The sequence below is a fragment of the Ambystoma mexicanum genome, chromosome 7q (genome assembly GCF_040938575.1).
Source record: "Ambystoma mexicanum isolate Mex_15411 chromosome 7q, UKY_AmexF1_1, whole genome shotgun sequence".
Lineage (NCBI taxonomy): Eukaryota > Metazoa > Chordata > Amphibia > Caudata > Ambystomatidae > Ambystoma > Ambystoma mexicanum.
Window position 1 is genome coordinate 723,111,753 of NC_090941.1, and position 21,392 is coordinate 723,133,144.

Consider the following 21,392-nt stretch of genomic DNA (forward strand, 5'->3'; position numbering starts at 1 on the left):
CTGGCGTTGGCCACGAAAGGAGCGTCTATTGCCATAGCCGCGTCTGTTCGGGGGCCTAGAAATTTGGTCAAGAGTCTTGATGGTATCAAATTCCTTCTTCGCATGTTCTAGGGCCTCATCAACTGCTTTCCCAAACAGGTGTGTTTGTTCTATGGGCTTATTTATCAGGGAAGCCTGGGTTTCCGGCTTAAATCCCGAATTGCGCAGTCAGACATGGCGTTTGAGAAGTATTCCCTGAACCAGGGAATGGCCAGCCGTCTCTGCGGCATCTAAGGAGTTCTTTACGATGCCCTGGTTTACAAGAGTTCCCTCTGAGATGATATCTAACAGGCGTGAACTCAGGGGTTCTGGTGCGTCCTCTGCTTCGCTGCGCAGCTTGCTCCACTGTGCATCTGCGTAGCTAGCTAGTAGGGAATTGTTATTCGCAATCCTAGTTGAGAAGGCTGCGGAGGTCGTGATTCTCTTCCCAAGTGCATAGAGCTTCTTGCCCTCTTTGTCAGGTGGTGCCTCACTAGTGGATAGTGGTACCCCCGCTCTTTTTCTTGTATTAGTAACTACAAGGGAGTCCGGAATAGAATGTCCTCTGATGTACAAGGGGTCAGAGGACGAAGGGCTGAAGAGCTTTTCTATCCGAGGGTTGACCCCTCTGACTAATGCAGGATTGGAAAGGGAAGGAGTTATTCTTCTCTTTATGGAAGCCAGGAGCGGAATAGACTGACTAACAGGGGCTTTTTCTTTAATAACTTTTTCTACAAAGTCTATGGCCCTCATTACGACCCTGGCGGATTTTCTCCGCCATCGGCGGACTTTTCCGCCATGGCGCAAAGTCCCTTTACGCCATGGCGGATGGCGGACTTACCGCCCCATTCCGAGGTCGGCGGGGCGGTAAGTCCCCATTGACCCATTTACCCTTCCCCATTCCCATTTCGGCCCCATAGGGCTCAATGGGAGTGGGGAAGGTGTTAATTACGCCACCGTACACTACGGTGGCGTAATTAACACCGAGGTCCCATAGCGCCATGGATTTTTACGCCCGCAAAAAGCGGGCGGAAAAATGACCATGGCGCTATGGGAACTCGTAGTTGGCGGTAAGGGGTCGGCGCAGCTAACGCTGGCGCAAACCCCTTAGCGCCAGGGTCCTAATGAGGGCCTATGTCAGGAAGAGTTTCCCCTGTGTCTATTTCAAAATGCGCTGCTGCCTTGCGCAATCGTGCATTAAGGGAAGGTTGGTCATCTATGGGAGAGGTGTTTCCAATAGGTGAATCCTTGGGAGGAGAAGGGTGAAAGGCATCAGGGTCTGAGTGCACAGATGGGGATTGTCAAGGCTGCACTGATGGGGATTGCCAGGGCTGCGAGGTGGCTGTATCTTCTTCAAAAACTCCTGCACTAGTGTAAGGATCTTCTTCAAACCCCTCTTCCTCATGTTCTTCCTCTCCACCCAAACCCTCCTCATCTTCTTGGAGGTATTGCTCCTCTTCAGTGAGGTTATATACGTCTGTAGAAAGGGGAAACAGTCTAGGGATCTTGACCCTAGGGTCATCCTGGGGCCATTCTCCTGGTCTTTTGTGTGTGGGTGGGTTTTGGCTTCCCAAAAACCTTTCCATTTTCTCCATACAAGAATGGAGTCTTTCAAGGGTCTCATGGGGGACCCCTGAATAGTCTAGAGCGGGGAAATCAGTGTTTTCGCCTTCCAAACGCTTAGAACGCTCCCACAACATCGACGAAAGGTTTCCCTCGCCCTCAGAAAAGCCCTCCGGTAGTTCAGAAGTGCCCTTAGATGAAGGGGGCAGTTCTTGGCTACTCTTGTGCTTTTTCGGCGTTTCTATAGCTTTTGGTGCGGTATTCGACGTCTGTTTCGTCATCCGCTTACGTTTGTCTTCGGAAACAATTCTCGCCAGGCTCTCGACAACGAGTTTGTCGGTAGAGGGCTCTGGTATCGACGTTGCCTGCGTTACGCGTTGTTTCTCAACGGCCGCTCTATGGAGCGTTACGTCGGATGTTTTTGAGGTAGCGCCCGTGTTTGATGAAAGCCCAATCGCTGGTCGCGGCTGCGTTTGCGGGTGGGGCTTGAGACCCTTACGGTCTGAGGTAGACGCCGGAGTGCCCTGCGTCCCCTTCGGCGCTGATGGATCCTTCGTCTTCGACGAAGAAGAGCCGTGGGTTGTGTGCTTAGGCCTATGGGGTCTATGTGCGTCCTTGTCGCCGGGGTGTTCATCCCCATAAGCAGGGCGTGAGCCGAGCCCGTCGGGGCCGGGGACGGACGTCGAGGAGCGCGAGCGCTCCTTCTGGGGGTTAATGACTTCCGTAACGGACGTCGAGTTATCACCCTCCTCGTCACTCTCTGTAACAGCGGCGGCGGGTGAGGAAACTGACTTCGACATAGCGTAGTCCGCCCACCTCTTAACTTTCCGTTCTTTAAGAGTTCTTGGTTTCAAGAGCTTACAGGCCGCGCAGCTGTCCTCCTTATGATCGAGGGGCAAGCAACGATTACAGAGCTTGTGTTTATCCTTCCAAGTGTATTTGCCCCTACAGCGTGGGCAAAACTTAAAAGGTGTCCTCTCCATAGCTGAGGCAATAATAACTGGTGATAACAACCCCAAGGGAAAGATAGAGGAGAAAGAAAGACATTCTCAAAGAGAAGATAAAAGTTCAAACCCCCACTCTCCCTACTGTATGTTGGCCGGCGAGGCCAGGCCACGTGTTCGGCAGCGCCGAAGGATCCCCTCCGTCTCTTCCCCTCCGTCGAAAACTTGTTCGGCGGAGAAACAGCTTCACAGCTAACGTCGAGTGGAGGGATCTTTAAGAATATAATAAGTATAATTAAGGACGGAGGTCCGTAGTAAGTATTTTGCAATGTCTCTCTAGGAGCTCCGCGTAAGGCGACCAGAAGCTGGGCGGAAAAAAACAATCTGAGGGACCTCGACGCGTGAGGGATTGTGGGTACGACGCACGTCACTATAGGGATAGTGTTACAGACACGCCTTGTCGACGTCCCCTTTTCGACTACGAAAAACAAAATGCAATACTCCGCAGTGACCACTGGATGTCGGACCTATGCACAGCATGTGATTCTAAGCAGATTAACAAACATCAGAAATACTATTTCATCTATGCCCATGTGAGATCAGGCATCTGCCTTTCCGTTTCTGAATCCTGGTCAAAATGTGATTACATAATCATATTCAGTAAAGAAAGGGGCCCACCGTAATTGGCGCGAGGACTGGGCCTTGGCTGTTTTGAGATATTGCAGGTTTCGGTGGTCTGTGATGACTGTAATGGTGTGTCTGGCCCCCAGAAGGTAGTGCCTCCAGGCTTTAAAGTCGGATTTGATAGCCAGGAGTTCCTTGTCCGTGATGGCATAATTAATCTCAGGAGGTGAACTTTTTCGACCAGAAGGCCACAGGATGTCGCTGGCCGGTTTCCAGGTCTCTCTGTGAAAGGACAGCCCTCATTGCGAGACTGGACGCATCAGTTTCAACGACATAAGGGAGGTCTGGTCGAGGATGTCACAGGATTGGAGCGGAGGTAAACCTTTAAGTTCCTGAAAGGCTTCTTCTGCTTCTTCGGTTCAAGCAAACCTTTTATAGTTTTTTCGTAATAGTACTGTGATTGGGTGCATAACCTGAGAGAAGTCTGGGATGAACCGGCGGTAGAAGTTTGCAAAGCCCAGCATGCTTTGTACCCCTTTCAGAGACGTCGGTGAAGGCCATTTCAGAATGGCATCTACCTTGTGCACGTCCATTCTGATGCCTCCTGGAGTAAGGATAAAACCAAGAAATTCTACTTCGGTGACATGAAAAAAAGCATTTTTCAAGCTTTGCAAACAAGTGATGTTGACGGAGCTTGGTGAGGACTGAACGAATGTGCCCGACATGATCTTGTTCCGAGGCTGAGTATACTAAGATGTCGTCTATGTACACTAAGGCGCACACATCAATTAACTCCCTTAAGACGTCATTCATGAAATACTGGAATGCTGCAGGAGCATTGCATAACCCGAAGGGCATGACTTGATATTCAAACAAGCCGTACTTAGTACGGAAGGCGGTTTTCCATTCATCTCCTTTTCTGACTCAGACCAGGTGGTACGCTCCTCGAAGGTCCAATTTGGTATAAATCTGGGCATCTTTAACTTGGTCTAGCATCTCAGGGATAAGTGTAAAGGGGTAGCGGTTCTTCACAGTGATCTGGTTCAATGCGCGGTAGTCAATACAGGTTCTCAAGTCTCCTTCCTTTTTCGGTACGAAGAACAAAGGACTGGCTGGGGGGAGACTTTGAAGGACGGATAAATCCGTTTGCAAGGTAGTGGTCTAAATATTATTTCAAATGAAGGTTTTCTGGTTCTGTGAGAGCGTAGATCCTGCCGCATGGGATTTGTGCACCAGGAACAAGGTCGATCTGACAGTCATAGGGCCTGTGCAGCGGCAATGTATTGGCTTGGTCCTTTCGGCAAACATCCTGGAAATCATGGTATTCACTTGGCAAGGTATTTGTTGCTCCCAGGGTTGATACTGTCGCTCCGGGAGTAATGGGGATACAGACGTCGGGTTTCGCCTCTTGGTAATAGCAGGCAGAGGAGCAATCACCAGGGAAGGTTAATTTTCGTGCCTGCCAGTCTATCAAAGGGTTGTGAGCAACCAACCATGGCATCCCTAGTATTAGCCTGAACTGAGGTGCTTTGATGAGATCAAATGAAATAGACTCCCGATGTCCGTCCTGGCACAGCAAGGTTACCCTGGCTGTGCACTGGGTTACTGGTCCGGAAGCGATTTCTGTCCCATCCACGGTGGTTACCATGTCCATAGTTGGCTTAGAACACAAAGGAAGCCCCATCTCTGCTGCCAGTTCTTGATCAATATAATTTCCAACTGCTCCGCTATCGATGTATGCTTCAACGGCATGCATTCTTGATGACTGTTGGTGGTTAATTAAGATCACTGGTATTGCAAAGTGCGAGCTCAGCAACTCTTTCTTCTCACTCGACAAACTGACCTCTACTTTTGTCGAGCTTGGTAGTTTTGTGATTCCTTAGCTTCATCCTTCTCTGTGGCCCGACTGTTCTTCTTGGGGATTTTACTGGACAGTCCTTCAGGAAATGTCCTGGTTTCCCACAATACAAACAAAGCTGTTGTTGTCTTCTTTTGTCCCGCTCTTGTTTTGTTAATGGAGGCCGTATCCCTCCAATCTGCATTGGTTCTACAGCATTTTCAGGTACACGGGGTGTGTTTTCCCTTGGTCGAACTTACACGGTCCGAGGGTCCGTTTTAGACCAGTCTGCCTTTCGGTCCTGCAATCGGTGGTCTAGCTGCACGACCAGATTTATGAATTCTGCACAGTCTCTGGGTGGATCAACCACCTGGGCTAAGACGTCCTTTAATTCGCCTCGTAAGCCTCGATGGAATAACGTGGTGCTTTTGTTTTGTGGCCACCTAGCTTCGGCAACCAGTCTATTGAAGGTAGCAATGCACATTAACAAGTCCCGATTCTCCTGTCGGAGGGACAAGAGTTAATTGTCTACTGCTTGTTCCTGGGTATGGCGAGCAAAAAGTTTTTCCATTTCTCTCTGGAACCCCCCAAAGTCATGTAATAGAGGATCGTCATGGGTTACCAACGGCACCGACCAATCTGTTGCACTACCACTCAGGTGTGATAAGACAAAAGCTACCCGAGTTTGGTCGTTTGGAAATGCTCCAGGCCTATAAAGAAAATGAAGGCGTCACTGATTGATGAATGCCGCATACTTCCGTGGGTCGCCTGAGAACTTTTCTGGTGGTGCCAGGGGCACTGTTCCAGGTAACGGGATCTGTACCGGAGTGGGTGGTATGGCGGGGTTTTGCATCATTGGATTGCTTCCAGGTAGAGGTGTCTGTCCTGCCTGTGATTGCAAGTATTGCCTGCTAATCTCTTCAGTGCGTTCTTTGGTCACTATTAGGTCCCTTTCTGGAGGGCATTAGTCTCTGGTCGGGCAGAATGAACCTCAGCACAAACCTCTCCTAGTAATTGGGCCAATTGGTCAATTTCTGATGTCTCTATGGCGCCCAGTTGGATTTGTTGTAGTAGGCTTCGCGGTCTGTTAAGCTCACCTGGTATCCACAGGGTCGCCACCCAGCCGGGTTACTCGCTGGTATGCTTCTCAGCTTTGCCCTGATGTGGTCTGCAGGGAAGGTTCTGCCTGAAAATACAGGAGGACTGTGTTCAAGACTGATCGACTGGGGTAAGTATCCTCCCTCCACCACGTATGATTTTAGTCCCTCGTTAGACCAGCGGACTGAAATCATACCAGCGCCCTCTCCTCACCTTGTGGTAGAATTAGACGTGCTCTCCATCCTGCCTTCTTTGCAGGGGCGCATTGTCTTTCTTGGGCGAGTGCGGTCCAGTTACTTCACTGACGCCGGCCTGTTTCATATTGTTCAGGTAGGTCTTATTGCTGTTCTTTAGTTTTGTTGCTATCCTGCATGCCTTTCTTTGTTTAAAATGTCTCTTTTTTCTCCCTTAGGTATGCAGAGCTTCAGCGCGGCGAACTGGCTTGGTTGAGCCCCGCTGGTAAATGATGGCGCATTAAGAGCGCTATGATGCAGTAAGTAAGCGCTATGCGCAGTGCTGCAAAGTCTTGCCTTTTTCAACCTGTGTTTTCCTTCCTTGTAGGTTGCAGTGTTCTTCAGCGCGAGAGGAATGTCGGGAGTGGTGCCAGCCGAGAGGCGACCAGCCAGGTAAGCCTTTTGAGCAGTTCGTAATTTGTAAATGTCTCTACTGCTTTCTTTAATGTTGCCTCTATCTTCCTCTTTCAGGTCGTTCTGTCCGGGAGGCGTGCAGATTCGAGGAAGCTGTTCACAGTAGCTGCAAGTGTTTAAAGCTGAAGACTGCAGGTAAGATGCTGCTACTAATGATGTTCCTTTTGTCTCCTTGCAGGTTCTGCTTCTCCGAGGTTCGAGGGAATAGCTGGACACGGTGAGCATCACGTTGCAAGCTGCAAAGTAACGCGAAGCGTGTTGTTTTGCTCGGGTGTGGTTTAAATAGCTCCAACAAAATAGTCCAGGTAAAGTAGTCCCTTGGCTACCACACCCAAAACACTAGACCGGATAGCTTGGTTCTTAGGAACCAAGCTATGTGGATGCCTCCATGTTGGCTGACAATACAATAAAGTAGTTCCCAAGCACATTGTTTTTCATGGTATATGAGCCTAGTGTCATGAAGGCTTTTGAAGAGGATGCCAGGCTCTAGAGGCCCGAGTCCTGACTCCGTCTGGCCAATGGGTTTGCCAGAGGGGGTTTTGGGCGAGGGTCGTAACACCCGGTCATCGACTGGCACTTGGAGCAGGCTGAGGTTTTATGTTCCACCTCGAGACACCATAGACATGTTTGGTGTGGATTGGTCAATGACATCTTCGATTCACAATCAGGACACTTTTTGAACCCGGTCTTCGGGGTAGTCTGTGTCGACAAAGACATACTGGGGTATGATCAATAACGAAGCGCGCCGTATTTCTCGAAACAACAGCATTCATGGGAAAACACAACTGAAGCCAACAGGCATCAGCAGCATCTCGCAAAATTGCCTTACCAGGGATATAGGCGGCGCCGGATCATCGACGCGAGCTGCGGCTGGTCGCTGCCGTGGCCTGTGGAGCTGCCGGCGGCGGAGAGGAGAGTCAGGGCCGCAAGCTGCTTCTGGGTGCCGCAGCCTGTGGAACTGCGGAGGGGAGGGTTGATAGGAGGGTTGTGGCTGCGGGATTCAGCTGGAGTCCGCCGCGGCCCGCGGATGTGTGGGCGGCTGCGGAGGGGAGGGGCCCGAGCGAGCAGGAGCACGTCAGTTGATGGAGAGCTCCGGCCGGCTTTTGGCCGTTGGCACTCCCTCCCGCAGTGAATCAACTGGAGGTGAGTTGATGACAGCTCCCCCAGTAAGCACGATGGAAAGAGACTGATAAGGAGGTGGGGGAGGGGTGGTGTTCGGCGATCAATGGCGTTCAGCCGCTGCAGGATGGACAGCGAGCCATTGGAAATGATCAACCCAGTGCCACGATGGACGCCCCTGTACAAACTGCTATTGCCTAATAGCCTGGAAATCAGTGACAAACATCAATAAACAAAGTCTAACAAAAAGTCCTGATGCACCGGGGATGGCAAATAAATGTTTGACAAACGGCAGCCTATAGGTGGCTTAAGTCCAGATCCACGCTAATCCTGCTCCCTCCATAATTAACCCAATCGAGGATGAGGACGAGGAGATGAGTTATACAGAGGTATGGGAACCGTTGAACTCGCTGAAAATCCAAGACTCCACTAAGCTGAATGAGCCTAACGGATGCCGTAATTCATTAACAATTACTGATCAAGTCATTAAAGAATTGACAACTATGAACAACAAGTTAGTTAATGCAAATAAAACCAGCAACATGAAGCCAAACGCTTTCATTCCGAAAGCGTCAGTGATTCAGAACCACCAAGAAAAAGCGTTGAAATATCTTCCCAGCTTGGAGGAGAATGCGCCAAGTTTTGAAACAAGAAATGACGAAATAACGAGTTCTCAAAAAAGGATTAGGCAAGTTCTAAGCTCCGAAAGCGAAGCATGCGGCGCCCAGAAGCGATTTAAGAGCCACAATAGACCCTCGTCGATAAATCCTCTTATTGCCCCTAGAGTTGCTCCAGGCCATTCCAACATCAAGGGATAGCGGATTTGACCTCCTTCTCCTCGTCCTCAGAGGAGGAATACAACTCACCGGATAAAAGAAACCAGAAATATGATCCGCAACCCCATATGACCAAAGAACAAGGCGACGAACAGTCTACAGTGGAAATAGTGGAAAAGGTCATCAGTGTTTTGCGCCCAATACTGATGTCTTCCACCACAATTGCAGTGGCGCCATTAACAAAGCTATACGAAAACCTCTATGAGAACTAGCGTGACCAGTTTACTCTAATAGCACTCTTAAACTCCAAAATGGTGAAACTGGAAACTGATATGGTGGACATGATGACGCAAATCACAGTCACAAGACGAGGTAACAATATGATATAATATGGCATTTATAACATGCCTATACACAAGTGTTTCATATCTCTAGCAGTCTGGAAAGATGCACTGAAGAATAACTCAGAAGACAAACGACTTCTAGCTGAGGTCTCTAGACAGGCCTTATGCTTATTACAGAAGGAGCTAGTAAGGAAGCAGCTCAAAGTTCGAATGTGAATCATTCATTGACATCCCCGGTGACACAATTGGGATAGGTCAGGATCGACACAGACCCTTACCAACCTCAAGTGGGAATGAAAATGACTGAACGAACATGAAACAGTCAATGTTCAAGAATATGGCTAAAGAGAAAGAAATGGCTATCTCAGTGACCAGTGTAACGAAAAACCTGGAAGAGAATGTCAGAGATCACGCAGTGACTGACGCATGCAACTGAAGTAGTGAGTAATGACGCATCAGTCTCGCCTCCGATCATAGACCTTACCAAACCATCGGCCGCGAATGCAATGCCGGCCGAGCCGCCGAGAGGGAACCCTGAAGCTGCTGCGAGTGACGCGACGAATGACATGCAAAATACCCTCCCTTAATCCACTCTGAGTGTAAGTGCCCCAGAATCGAAAGAAGCCGAATGGTTTGACATATTTGGAAAGCCGCAAGATCCTAACAAAATTCAGAAAAAGGCAACGAAACCTGACACTGACCAGAAACAAGGCAAATGTAAAAAAAAAAGATTGTGATGCCAAAAAATGAAAATGCCAGAAACTCGGCTAATTTCTTCAGAAATATCAAAGAATTGAATGTGACCTCTAACAACTGTGACACAGCAAATGATGACTTGCTAAAAGTACAGCCGGAAACAAAAAAGAAAGATCATTTGATAAGTATGAAGGAGACAAGAGGAAAGCGGATCGATACAAAACATAGTGAAGAGGAGGATGACTCGTCTGAGGACGACGAGCTAATGAACATGTCGACCTACAGTAATGAGATAAATGAAGATGAAGAAGAGACTACGATAAGGCTGAAGTGAGTTCAAATGCCAGTGACGGTCAGCCCGAATCAAATGCTAGTGTCGGTCAGCCCGAGCCGAATGTCGAAGGGGAAAGCTCTCCGCCACCCTCGACAAGCCATCAAAACCCTAAATGCCGAGGCTCACAGGCAAAGCGGGTGATAACTTGGTCACCATCGACGGAAAAAAAACTATAAACAATCCAGGTAATACGAGAAACGAAGTCAAGATAAATGTCTTCCGAACCATCGAAGAAAAACAAAATCAAAGCCTTCAAAACCAGTCCGCTAGTCAAGGTGGAACAGATGGCGAGCAAATACCAGCGCTGCCAGTAAGAGACCAAATCAACTCACAGAGAGTCGAACCAAGAAATCCAAACCCAAACTTGGATTCAAAGAAGCAGCAAAGCCTATTGTCTGCCTACAGGATTCTGATCGAACGAATGGGGCACAAAAGAGGTGACATGTCCATAAACAGAAACCTAATATTAAAGCTGTTCAAATTTATTCCTGTACTGAAAGCAATTAAAAGCACCAAAATTGAACGCGTTGAAATTCTGGAAGACTCAAACCACAAAAGTGTCCTGCTACACATCAATGATCGCAAACTAGCTGAAGCAGTGATGGTGTGCGAGAGTTGTTAGAGGCAGGCTTCCAGGTCTATGAAGTGGACAACGCTTTAGGGAACCCGAAAACAATCCTAAATTCTAAATCAAGAGCTTCAACCCAAAATCCAAAAGACTCTACAACAATTAACGCTTTGGACAATCCAGCAATGAAGGATCAACGAAAGCAAAGAGAAGAAAATATAAAAGTCCCCTCACAGCCTACGTGGGACTCTTCAGAAGGCGCTAAAATGAAAAAAATAAATATCACAGTATGAAATGTAAGGTTGGACAAGCCAGCACCGAAAAAACAAAGTGGGATGGCACAGATGATGAACAAAACTGCTGGAGCTGGGTGGCTAAGGCCATCAATGATACCTCTGAAAGCTAATGCCAAACCAAATTGAATAGTACAGTATGGGTTCCTGGAATACAAGGGGCTTCTCCCATTTAGCAAACTCGTTTCCAAAAGTTGTAACATCAGCAGACATAATTTGTCTACAGGAGACATGGCTAGACCGAATGCCTTGTGTAGAGGGATTTGAAGTGGCTCTAAATCCAGCAATTATACAACGAAAGGGCCGTCCAATGTCTGGACAGCTAATCCTGGTCAAGAGAAAATGTGGGTTTAGCATAAAGACTGCAGATAATATCTCGCCTCACATTCAATATGTGAATCTAGAAGCCAAAGAAATATCGAACAGAAGAACACACACTGTGCATGTGGTAAATGTTTACTGGAATACCACCCCAGCAGAGCATTTAAAGTTCGAAAAGGAGCTTCTAGATACCTTCGATAACATCTTGAGCGAAAACCCCAACGCACAAATTGTCTTGTGTGGCGATTTTAACATGAAATTGTTGGGTACATCTAGCACTAAGAAAGACCTGAAAAAGAAGGCGACCAGAAAAACAACAATATGGTTAGAGGAAATGTCTTCCCGCTACTTGTATATGATGAATGGCGCAGTAACAGGAGATATTCTGCCAAAAGCAACTTGGGAAAAAGGAGAACAAAAATCGATATGAGACTACTTTTTTGTTTCTGAAAGTATTTCGCATGAAATCAACGCCCTTCATGTTACAAAATCACCTCAAAGTGATCATGATGTGGTAACAATGCAATGGGGGCTGAGTTTCCAGCAGCCTCTAGAGCATCGGAAGATGCAGATAGCACTGGAACCAGGAGATAATCGGCTACGCCTAAGATCCACCGGCATACCGATATTGGCTGAAATGATAAACCCGAAAGTGGGGAGCAATGAATATGACCCAATCGAATATCAAGCCCTGTTGGAAGTGTACAAAACAAAAAAAAAAGTCTAAACTAAACCGACATTCCAAAGACATAATTTTGATCCTCAGGTTTCTCAGAAAAAAGGGCCTTACGTTCGGACATAAGAAAAATTGCGATGAAAAAGATGCCTGACCAAAAACATGAAATGAGTAAAGCCAAGAACACCTACAATAATTGGATTAAAGCTCCTCGCGGGCTTCTGGAACAAAGAGATGCCGAAGCTATGCTAACAGCATTGAATAAAAACAACCCAAGAAGCTTCTGGTCAATAGTAAAGGAGAGGGAGAACCCACAAAACGCAAGGCTTGTAAACATGGTAACCGAAGACAAATGGATGAACCATTACGGCAATTTATTCAAAAAAAGGAAAAACGCCTCACCAAGTTTGAATATAAGCCTTCCATGGGATCTAGCCTTTGAACAAGAGGACATTCGGAATACTATACAAAAACTGAGCTCCTCAAGAGCAGCCGGACCTGACGGGCTTTCAAATGCCGACCTCAAAAACAACATCAATGAATGGACAGAATTCTGCAACACACTCTTCAAAAACATAGCGAAAGAGGGTTGTGTTCCAACTACATGGAAATTGGGTATTATAATATCAATCTTCAAAAAGGGTGACCGTACAAATCCAGTGAATTACCGCCCCATAGCCCGATTGGATGTGATCGGGAAAGTATTTGCTAGTCTACTCCTAAAACAGCTATCACATGGGATAAAGACAAATAAGATCTTTGACGAACGACAGACAGGTTTCATCAAAGGCGTGGGATGTAGACTAAATCTATTAATCCTGAATCTGCTGAAAATAAATGCCATCAAATCAGGTAACAAAATCTACATGGCATTCATTGATCTAGCCAATGCATTCGATGGAGTCGACCGTGAAATTCTGCGGACAAAACTAAAATTGAGAGGTTGCCCTCATGACCTCATTCAGGCAATCAAAGAACTTTATTCGGAGACCCAAATACAGAACCGACTTAACAACGATGGCCACCTATCTAAACCCATAAAAACAGAACAAGGCGTAAAACATGGGATGCCCATTGGGAGCGGCCCTCTTCAATTTTTACATCTTAGAAGTAGGAACCAGACTTGGTGAATTTGTGTCATGCCCTCCAAAACTGAGTGGGAAACATATCAGCTGGATCCTCTATGTCGATGACATGGTCATCCTGGACCTAACACCTATCAGTCTCCAAAGGAAACTAAATGCTCTAAAGCTGTTTATCGAAGATTTAGATCTCGCGATCAACGTATCCAAATCAGAGATCTCATACTGTCATGATCTCTGCTTCCAAAAGATCAGGACTTGCCCGACTCCCTTGGAAGCAGACCCATAACCCCGGTTCCGAGTGCCAGCCAGTCCCAATTGGGACCTTTTGGACCCTGTCCTGGCGCCAGTGGCACCAGGCTCATAAAGATGCCCAGTCCCAGCGCTGGAAGCGCCGGGCTCATAATGCTTGGGTGGACTTACCTGCAGCAGACCATGCTGCTTACTTACCTGCCAGTTGAACCCCTGATCCTCTTCTGTTTGGGACTACTTTTCCTGTTGGGTGGGGCAGGAGCCACTCCCTAGGTTCAGAACACTGGAACTCTTCTGGAAAGCAGGAACTCTTTTCTTACCTAGGCGTGGCTGTGGAAGGAGACACCTAAGCACTACAGGAGGCTATTTAAACCACACCCGATGGATGAATCTTGCTTTGCGTTATTCTGCATTCTCTGCAGCAGAACGCTCATCGTGTCTTCTGCTTCTGATCCTGGGCCTACAGAAACAAAGGCTTACCATCCTGGAATCCAGTCTTCAGCAGCACCTGTAAAGACAAAGAAAGAACAGGTTAGCACTACGGTCTTCAGTGGCAGCGCATCTCTTACCCGGTCCATCGGCTGTCACCAACGCCTCGCGCTGCATTCCGGCATCTGAAAGACAAAGGCTTACCTACTCTTCGCATGTTCCGGAGGTCTTCGCACTGCATTCCGGCATCTGAAAGACAAAAGCTTACCAGCTCTTCGCACGCTCCGGAGGCCTTCGGCGCTGCAACCCGCATCTGAAAGACAAAAGAAGGTGCGTTTAAAGACATTGGGCAACTTTATTACTCACGTGCCATTACTCCTTCCCACGCCGAATCCAGTGGGTATTCCAGCACCCTTCAGCTTCTCTAAAGCTCCGAACTTGTACCTGCAAGATAAAAGGGACAGTTAGTGCGCATCGTGAAGCAGGCTACAAGCGCTTACCTACATGCTTCCAGGCGCTTCTATTCCTCACGCTGGTTCGATCCTCAACTCTCATCAGCCCGCCATCCGCCATCGCCGGAACTCTGCAAAACAAGAGATATCATTACAAAAGACTTTTAAGACATTTGAAGCGCCCAGAATTTACCGTTCGTGCAGTTAACGACGGACAGCAGTCCTCTGAGGTCAAGAGGCCTGCACCCTTATCCAGTGAAGGAACTGGTTACGGCACCCTGCCCCGTGGCAGATGGAGAGCTCGGCGTTCACTTACCTAAGGTGAGGGCGTTAACCTTTGGGGTTCTACAGGAGAAGAGAAAGGGAAGAGGAGAGAGGCACCCAATAACCCCAGTTCATTAATCCCATATTTTCTATCTGCAGACATCTTACTCTTCGAGTCAGGCATACAGTGCACAGAGGTCCAGCCCAAAGAGCCAACCGTGTGTTACACATCACCTTTGAAGATACGGCATTCACCCAGTCAAGACCGGCGCCTCTGCGGGAATCAGGTGAGCGTTACACATACTTGAAAACTAGAAAGGTGGTCAGCCTAAAAAAAAGAAGCTGTGATGGACATTGGGGATCGAAGCTCTGAGCAAAGCATCATACACTAGATACCTAGGAACGCTGGTCAATTCATCCATCAATGACGAGCCTATGATGAAGAAAATCGCTAGCACCTGTAAACAGCTAACAAAGCAAGGAATGATCCTTCACAAAAAATATGAGAAATTCTCGTATGTCCTAATAATAAAATTTTACAAAAGCAAAGTGTCCCCAATTTTGATCTTCGGAGCCGAAAGTATGTTTGTATGCGCGTCCGAGATCTGGTCTAGGTGCGAAAGCACATTTTGGAAACAAATTCTACAAATACCTCTGAGCTTTCCAATAGCCTGTGTGCTCTACAAGGTGGGGCTAACCTCATTAAACGCAAGAATAATGTGAAACAAATTGTCCCTATATAGGAAGCTCCAAGTCGAAGCAGAACTAGCACCTTTTGAAGCGCTAAGGGAGCCAAAAAGACCACAAGAAGGCAAGACAGCTTTAACTACATGGAAACAGCAATGTAAAGAGATCTTCACACAACTGTTCACAGATGAAAGAACCTTATGGGGCAATCCGAATGCAGTAAAGAAAAAACTGCTTCAGCTTGACTGGATCGAGACGGTGGAAAAAAGATTGAGACACAAGTGTATGACCAACTCACCGGCTGAAGGGAAAGGAGTAAGCACAATTGCCAAATATATGGTTATCTGGCCCTGCAAGCATTCAAGAAGGTTGTACTTAAAATTCAGACTGAATTTATTTGAAACCAAGGAGATCTTGATCCAAAGAAGATTAATTCAAGCTGAAAACATAAGCTGTAGATTCTGTAATCAAAATGTGGAGAACCTAAAACATCTAATCCTATTTTGTCCGTACCTAAGAGATATGAGAACTCTCTTCTTGGGAAAAGTAATGGAGGAATGTACAACCTACAATAGTGAAGACTGGTGGTCCCAAATGCATAACAGTGAATGCAAAAAACTAACTCTTGCGCTCACAAGGTTACTAGAAAAGTTACAAATGAAACTGGAAATGGAGAAGAGTGCCTCTTGAGAACTCCCTGAGAGTTTACATATATAGTCTGGTGCTCTATTCTTCGCTCTCCTTTTCTTATTTTAATAATGTTATTTTATTAATGTTATGTTATTAATGTTATTTTACTAATGTTAATACGAGGTTTTACGCAAGTAGAAATATTTTAGTTGGTGATGTAGTTATTTCTAAAGTTTAACCATACTGTAACGAATAAAATAAAAAAAATTACAAAATCAACTACCCGCCTTTGGGAACAAATACAACAGTACTTAAACAGATGGAAAAAGGTAGCTACTATTTGGGTAGAAAGGATATCGATAGTAAAGAAGAATATACTTCCGTGGTAAAAGCTGCTAAATTTGCAAAAAGAAATTACAATTTTTGGGGATTTATGGAAAAGCAAATACTTGCAGGAAAAGGCAGACTTAATCGATAAGTAGGGGAGAGATGGGTGTCCCCTGAGCTGGGGCTATATTTCAAAGCCACTCAGTTTAGAGTGCTGGCGGAAATTATGAATCTAACATTTGATAAACCCTGGGAGTTTATGGAACACGCCTTCGCTGAGACTTATATCTGGGGGCAACCTTGCGTAGAAAGGGGCAACAGACCATAGAAGAGTCTATAGAGCAAACAGTTTACAAAAACAACAATGACAATTTGGGATGAGCTTGCAGTTTGACAGGGCGTTACAACATTCCTGTTCCCATTTACACCACTCCTAGGAAACACACTCTTTGCTCCTGGCCTGGACAAGGGAAGGTTTGTGAAGTGGAAAAAAAGGTGGGGTGTGCCAAGAATTGGGAGATGTATTTGTGAACAGGGAAATTAGGAGCTTTGAGGATTTCAAAGCAACATTTGGGCCAGGAGAAACAGAAAGAATGCAATACCTGCAGGTTAGACCCTGGGCAATTCATCCCAAATTTAGCTCAGGAGGATTTAGAAAGATCACTGCTTTAAAACAAATACTGCAGCAAACCACAGGGACAACAGGCTTAATATCCAAAATATATAAGCTACTCCTAGAAACATTATAAAGGCGCATGGCAAAGAGATCTAAGTTAACACAGTATTGAAGAAACCTGGGAAGAGAGATGGACAGGGGCACATAAGAATACAATATCAGCCCAGACTATGGATGTTCAATACAAGCCGGTGGTACCTAAAACTACATAAGATGTCCAATCAATTTCCTAATCTGACCAGCCCATGTTTTGGAGTTCTGAGCGGAAGGAACCCAATATCACATATAGCAGGAATGCCCGGTGCTTTTGGGGTTTTGGCTCAAGATCAGGTCAAGCATAATTGAAATAATAGGACCTCAGATCAACAATGATCCTGCAGACATCCTATTACAAGTGATACAGAACCAAATCAGGAGAATATACAAACTCCCAGGGGACTCCTATCTTATTTATTACTGGGTGTGAGGTGGTGAATCCCTAAATTATGTTGATGTGATTGGTGAGGGTGTGAGAACTCTTAACAGGAAATATAACAGGCAGCACACAATACTAGCACAAACATTTACTCCACATGGTCACTATTTCAAAAAACAGTGGTAAAAGATTGTACAAATGTAATGTGCCCTGCCCAATTAAGAGCTCTAGGATAGTTCAATGTTTAAATGTTAATTATTGCTATGTTGTACCGGATGTCATGAAATGCGATGGCAGTAACTATTGCTAAAAAGGAAAAATATATTGCTGATAATCTTCCTGTAGAAGAATATGTCTGGATTTTAATCAGTGGATATATATGATGATACTGTATTGATTTTCAATTTGAATAAAAACTGTTTGGAAAAAAACATGTTTTCTGAACATACAAACATACCGAATGATGCAGCTGTATAAGTTGAATATTTCACTTGATTTCTATACTGTTTAGGAATGTCTCCTATTTCAGAAATCCTTGATGAACCGGCTCTTATCCGGGAGTCATGGTACTGTCCAAAATCAGTTCAGTTTAGTGCCAAAAGGCTGCTTCGTAGGTAATAAAGTGTTTTATAACATCAATAACATCAATTGTGTTGACTTATTTTTATTTTAACCCTACATCAATGGATTACCAATGGAGTCTTGCCAGTCAAAGCATTATGTTTCCCGTTGGCTGCCCAAGCATAAAATAAGGTAGATAGACAACATTTTAAACCCTTCCCCAATCATACATCAATATTTCCAAAATCAAAGTGACACTAAGCAACTGCATGAAGAAAACAGTTGTTTTTGCTCCGTAAATTGTATACTTACCAGTTTTTCACATCGTCTTCCTTAACACAAATTTTGTCCACAGTATCCTATAATGAAAAATGTGTTACAATACATGAGGCATAATTAACCAAATAACAAAATCTTGTGAGTACACAGCAATCATATGAGACTGAACCCCATTTTTGGCATAAGAGTAATAATACTTCTTGCTTAGTAATAGAAAATGTCATAGGACTCTTTATTAGGGTGGAAAACCCTCTGCATTAAAGAATGCATAAACAAGTACAACATAAATTTCAAAGTGCAAACCAAAGATGTGAAATACTGAAAATGCATTTCAAATACAATCCGTATGACAGAAGGTACGACATGATCATCAATTAGTAACCTCCTTTCTAAAAATGACACCTATATATATTAAAATATAACATTCCTAATACAAACGTATCTATCTCCTGGATGGGGTTTACATTGCTATTTCATATTAGGTTAATCTATTGGGGAGCAATTAGCAATTACTCTGTCTAGATGTACCTCATCTTTGTCTAAAATAGGGCAACATCTAAAAAGAAGTGTAATTTAATAGGTACAAGCAGAAGTGATTTGTGGGTAACGCCTTCTTTACTTAGCTGTTTAAAGCTTGCCCAATGCAACCTAACCTACCATTCTCATGTGCCTAGCCTTTTAGTATAAAGCTTATGTGCAGGTGCAGTATAATACTTATTGTTTTCTACTCCTTACTCCAGCAAGTGACAAAACTGTTGTTGTCATCTAAGAAATTGCTTTGCTAACTTCTGAAAACACATTTTCCTGGCAGGGGAAAACCCCCCACAACACCCACATTATCTGTGCCACTACTGGCATATATTGTGGTCACTGGTATCATGAACATGTGGGTCACATTGATGGTGCTAGTACATTTTGTGGGCACAAGAATCATGAAGGGTGCTTTACAGTGGCAGTGCTTGCATATATTGTGGGAAAAGGTATCATGAAGTGGAAATTCTGACAGATTGTGGACACAAGGGGGTCTTGAAAATGTGGTTGACATTAGCAATACTGGCGGTTCTATGTGATATTTCCGCATTTTGAAGGCCAAACCCAAAAAGACAGATTTATTTTGCTCATTTTGGTGTTACCTCCAAAATGCCGCAATATCACATTTCGGGCCCCGACTTTCACCCTCTTCCGGGCAGGTGGGCTTTTTAGGAAATCAGAGGTTTCAGTTCAAAGTCCCCACTTTCATCTCTTCTTCCCCCACTCCGCACCACTCATTCCCCTCATTAACTAACGGCATCTTATACATTTGTAACCATCCCCCACCCCTCCCTTTCTCACCACATTCACCGACCTCTCCCTCACATACATGTTCACACACATGCACACACCAAAACAAACACCTTACTCCCAAGATGTCCCTTGTCTGACCCGCCTGTCAGCCCCTACGCGCACTCGTATTCGTCGCAGGGGGCATATGTCATTCCAGAGATGGCCGAGCACAGAGAGGAAGGCAGCATTGGATGGTCACGGCAAGTGCGGGCAGGGGAGGAGTGGAGTAGGGGTTTGATTGTGGGCTAGGGAGGTGGAGGAGTTGGGTGAATGGTGTTTTAAGAATCGATTTAGAAAGACCCAATTACCGATTTTAATCAGTATTTCTAAATCAACTTTTTGTTTTTGGGTAAAGTAAAACTACATTTTCACTTAATACCATGCTGGCTTATACAGTGGACAAAGACATCATGAACATAAGCTTACCAAGGACAGTACTGTGTGGGGGTGGACCTCTGATCTCCTTACGCAAAATAGGCTCACCTAAGAAGTGAGTGCACGTTTGTCCATGAAGCAAGTTTATTGTACAAACGGACTGGAGGGGCTACATCACTCTTTAGAAACCGAACTAAACAGATTTTCTCCAAACTACACATAGGTTACACATTATATATATTTTGCAACATTTAACACACTCATATTTTGTTAGAAGGTCAACCCCCCCAAACATGATTGGTTAACCCTATACAAGGAAATCTAATCCCGCTCAGTTCCCATGCTCTCATTCGATACATTCATTTAACCACCATCCCCTTTAGACATACATTTGCATTAGCTCATATTCACAGCACACCACTTTTTGGGATATTTCTGTAGTAGGTCGTGACATCATCACACCTAACTCCAGCCGTGTTACGAGTGGATTTACAAGGACGGTTAAACAATATGAGAAGGGGAAGAAACAAACAAGTTCCCTTCGTATGATGATAGTCATCCTCTACAGTCCCCTGCCTCCTTGCACCTACCCAGAGCCGTGCTGCCCTGGCTGCACTTACTCAGAGCAATGCTGCCCTGATTGCACTTTCCCCTTCCCTCCCTGTTGCACATCCCCCATTCCTTCCCCTGCACTTTGCGTTACTGCACTTGCACGATCTGAATGACACAAAGCTTGTAAGATCATGTATATTGTCCTCTCTCCGTACCCTCCCTTATCTTGTCATGCCTAGAAACACATGTGTAGAGACGTGTTATAAATGACTAATATCATATCATAATCCACCCAGACTTGCTGGCATCCCTGGATCACCCATTTCACAGCAATCTATAACGACCACCATTTCAGCACAAATGGCCTCTGGCCACATAATGGTCATTCCTGAGAACCTGATTGCCATCCATAAACCACTGACCAACTCTGTCCTTAAGCAACCCTTGCACCGGTTATGAAACTTGGCCCCAAGTCGACCCTACCAGGTGGCCGGACTTTCCTGGTCACTGAATAACAAATTCCAATGTTCTCAGGAAGATTACATCTCCTCTCCACATTAGCACTAAGTCGTAAAACCCTTGGCTGGCCACAACTGACCATTTGATGTTATCGCACTTGCCCAAATGCAGTTAGCTGCCTCCCCCAGCCTTCAACCTCGATCAACCAGCGTCCCAGGTTGCACAGAGTATATCTCGCCACATCAGGTTTCTGCGGCCTACACAAGCCCAAACTATGAGGGACCCGTGGTATACAGATCTGTGTATTTCGCCATAACCCCAACTGTCCCACACCCATTTCCCTGAAAACCCCTGTGTATTTATGCCTGTATGTACAAGACTACCTCGTCCCCTCACAGTGGCTTCTCCATCTGCAAATCTCCTTTATTGCTTGCGCCTATAAATCTCCTTGCTTCCGATATTTAGGTGCTATGTGGCACGCCACGCAAATGTATTGTATTCATATTGTATCAGACTTGTCATTATGTTGCTACATGCATGCACATCTAAAATGTATCAACTATACACAAAGTAACACTAACAGTAACACACATCCCATTCTCGTTAACAACACTAGATACATGCTAAATCTCAACATCGCTGCAACATTGCCGTTACCCCAGTCACCAACATGGCACGCGTAACGCAAACCCTTCTTTCCCATTGAAACTATTACCGACCACCCCAACAGCTGTCAACTTATGGGCACAGGGTTCATGAAAGGGCATTTTG

General features: G+C 45.6%; 1 protein-coding gene across 7 annotated transcripts in view; it reads right to left on the reverse strand.

Moving 5' to 3' along the window:
* PARP4 (poly(ADP-ribose) polymerase family member 4) overlaps nucleotides 1–21,392 on the reverse strand; it is a 2,748,946-nt gene that overhangs the window by 1,809,509 nt on the left and 918,045 nt on the right. For all 7 annotated transcript variants that reach the window (XM_069639202.1, XM_069639198.1, XM_069639200.1 and 4 more), the window contains exon 19: nucleotides 17,946–17,992. In XM_069639202.1, the coding sequence (XP_069495303.1) occupies nucleotides 17,946–17,992 (47 nt within the window). The remainder of the gene's footprint in view (nucleotides 1–17,945; nucleotides 17,993–21,392) is intronic.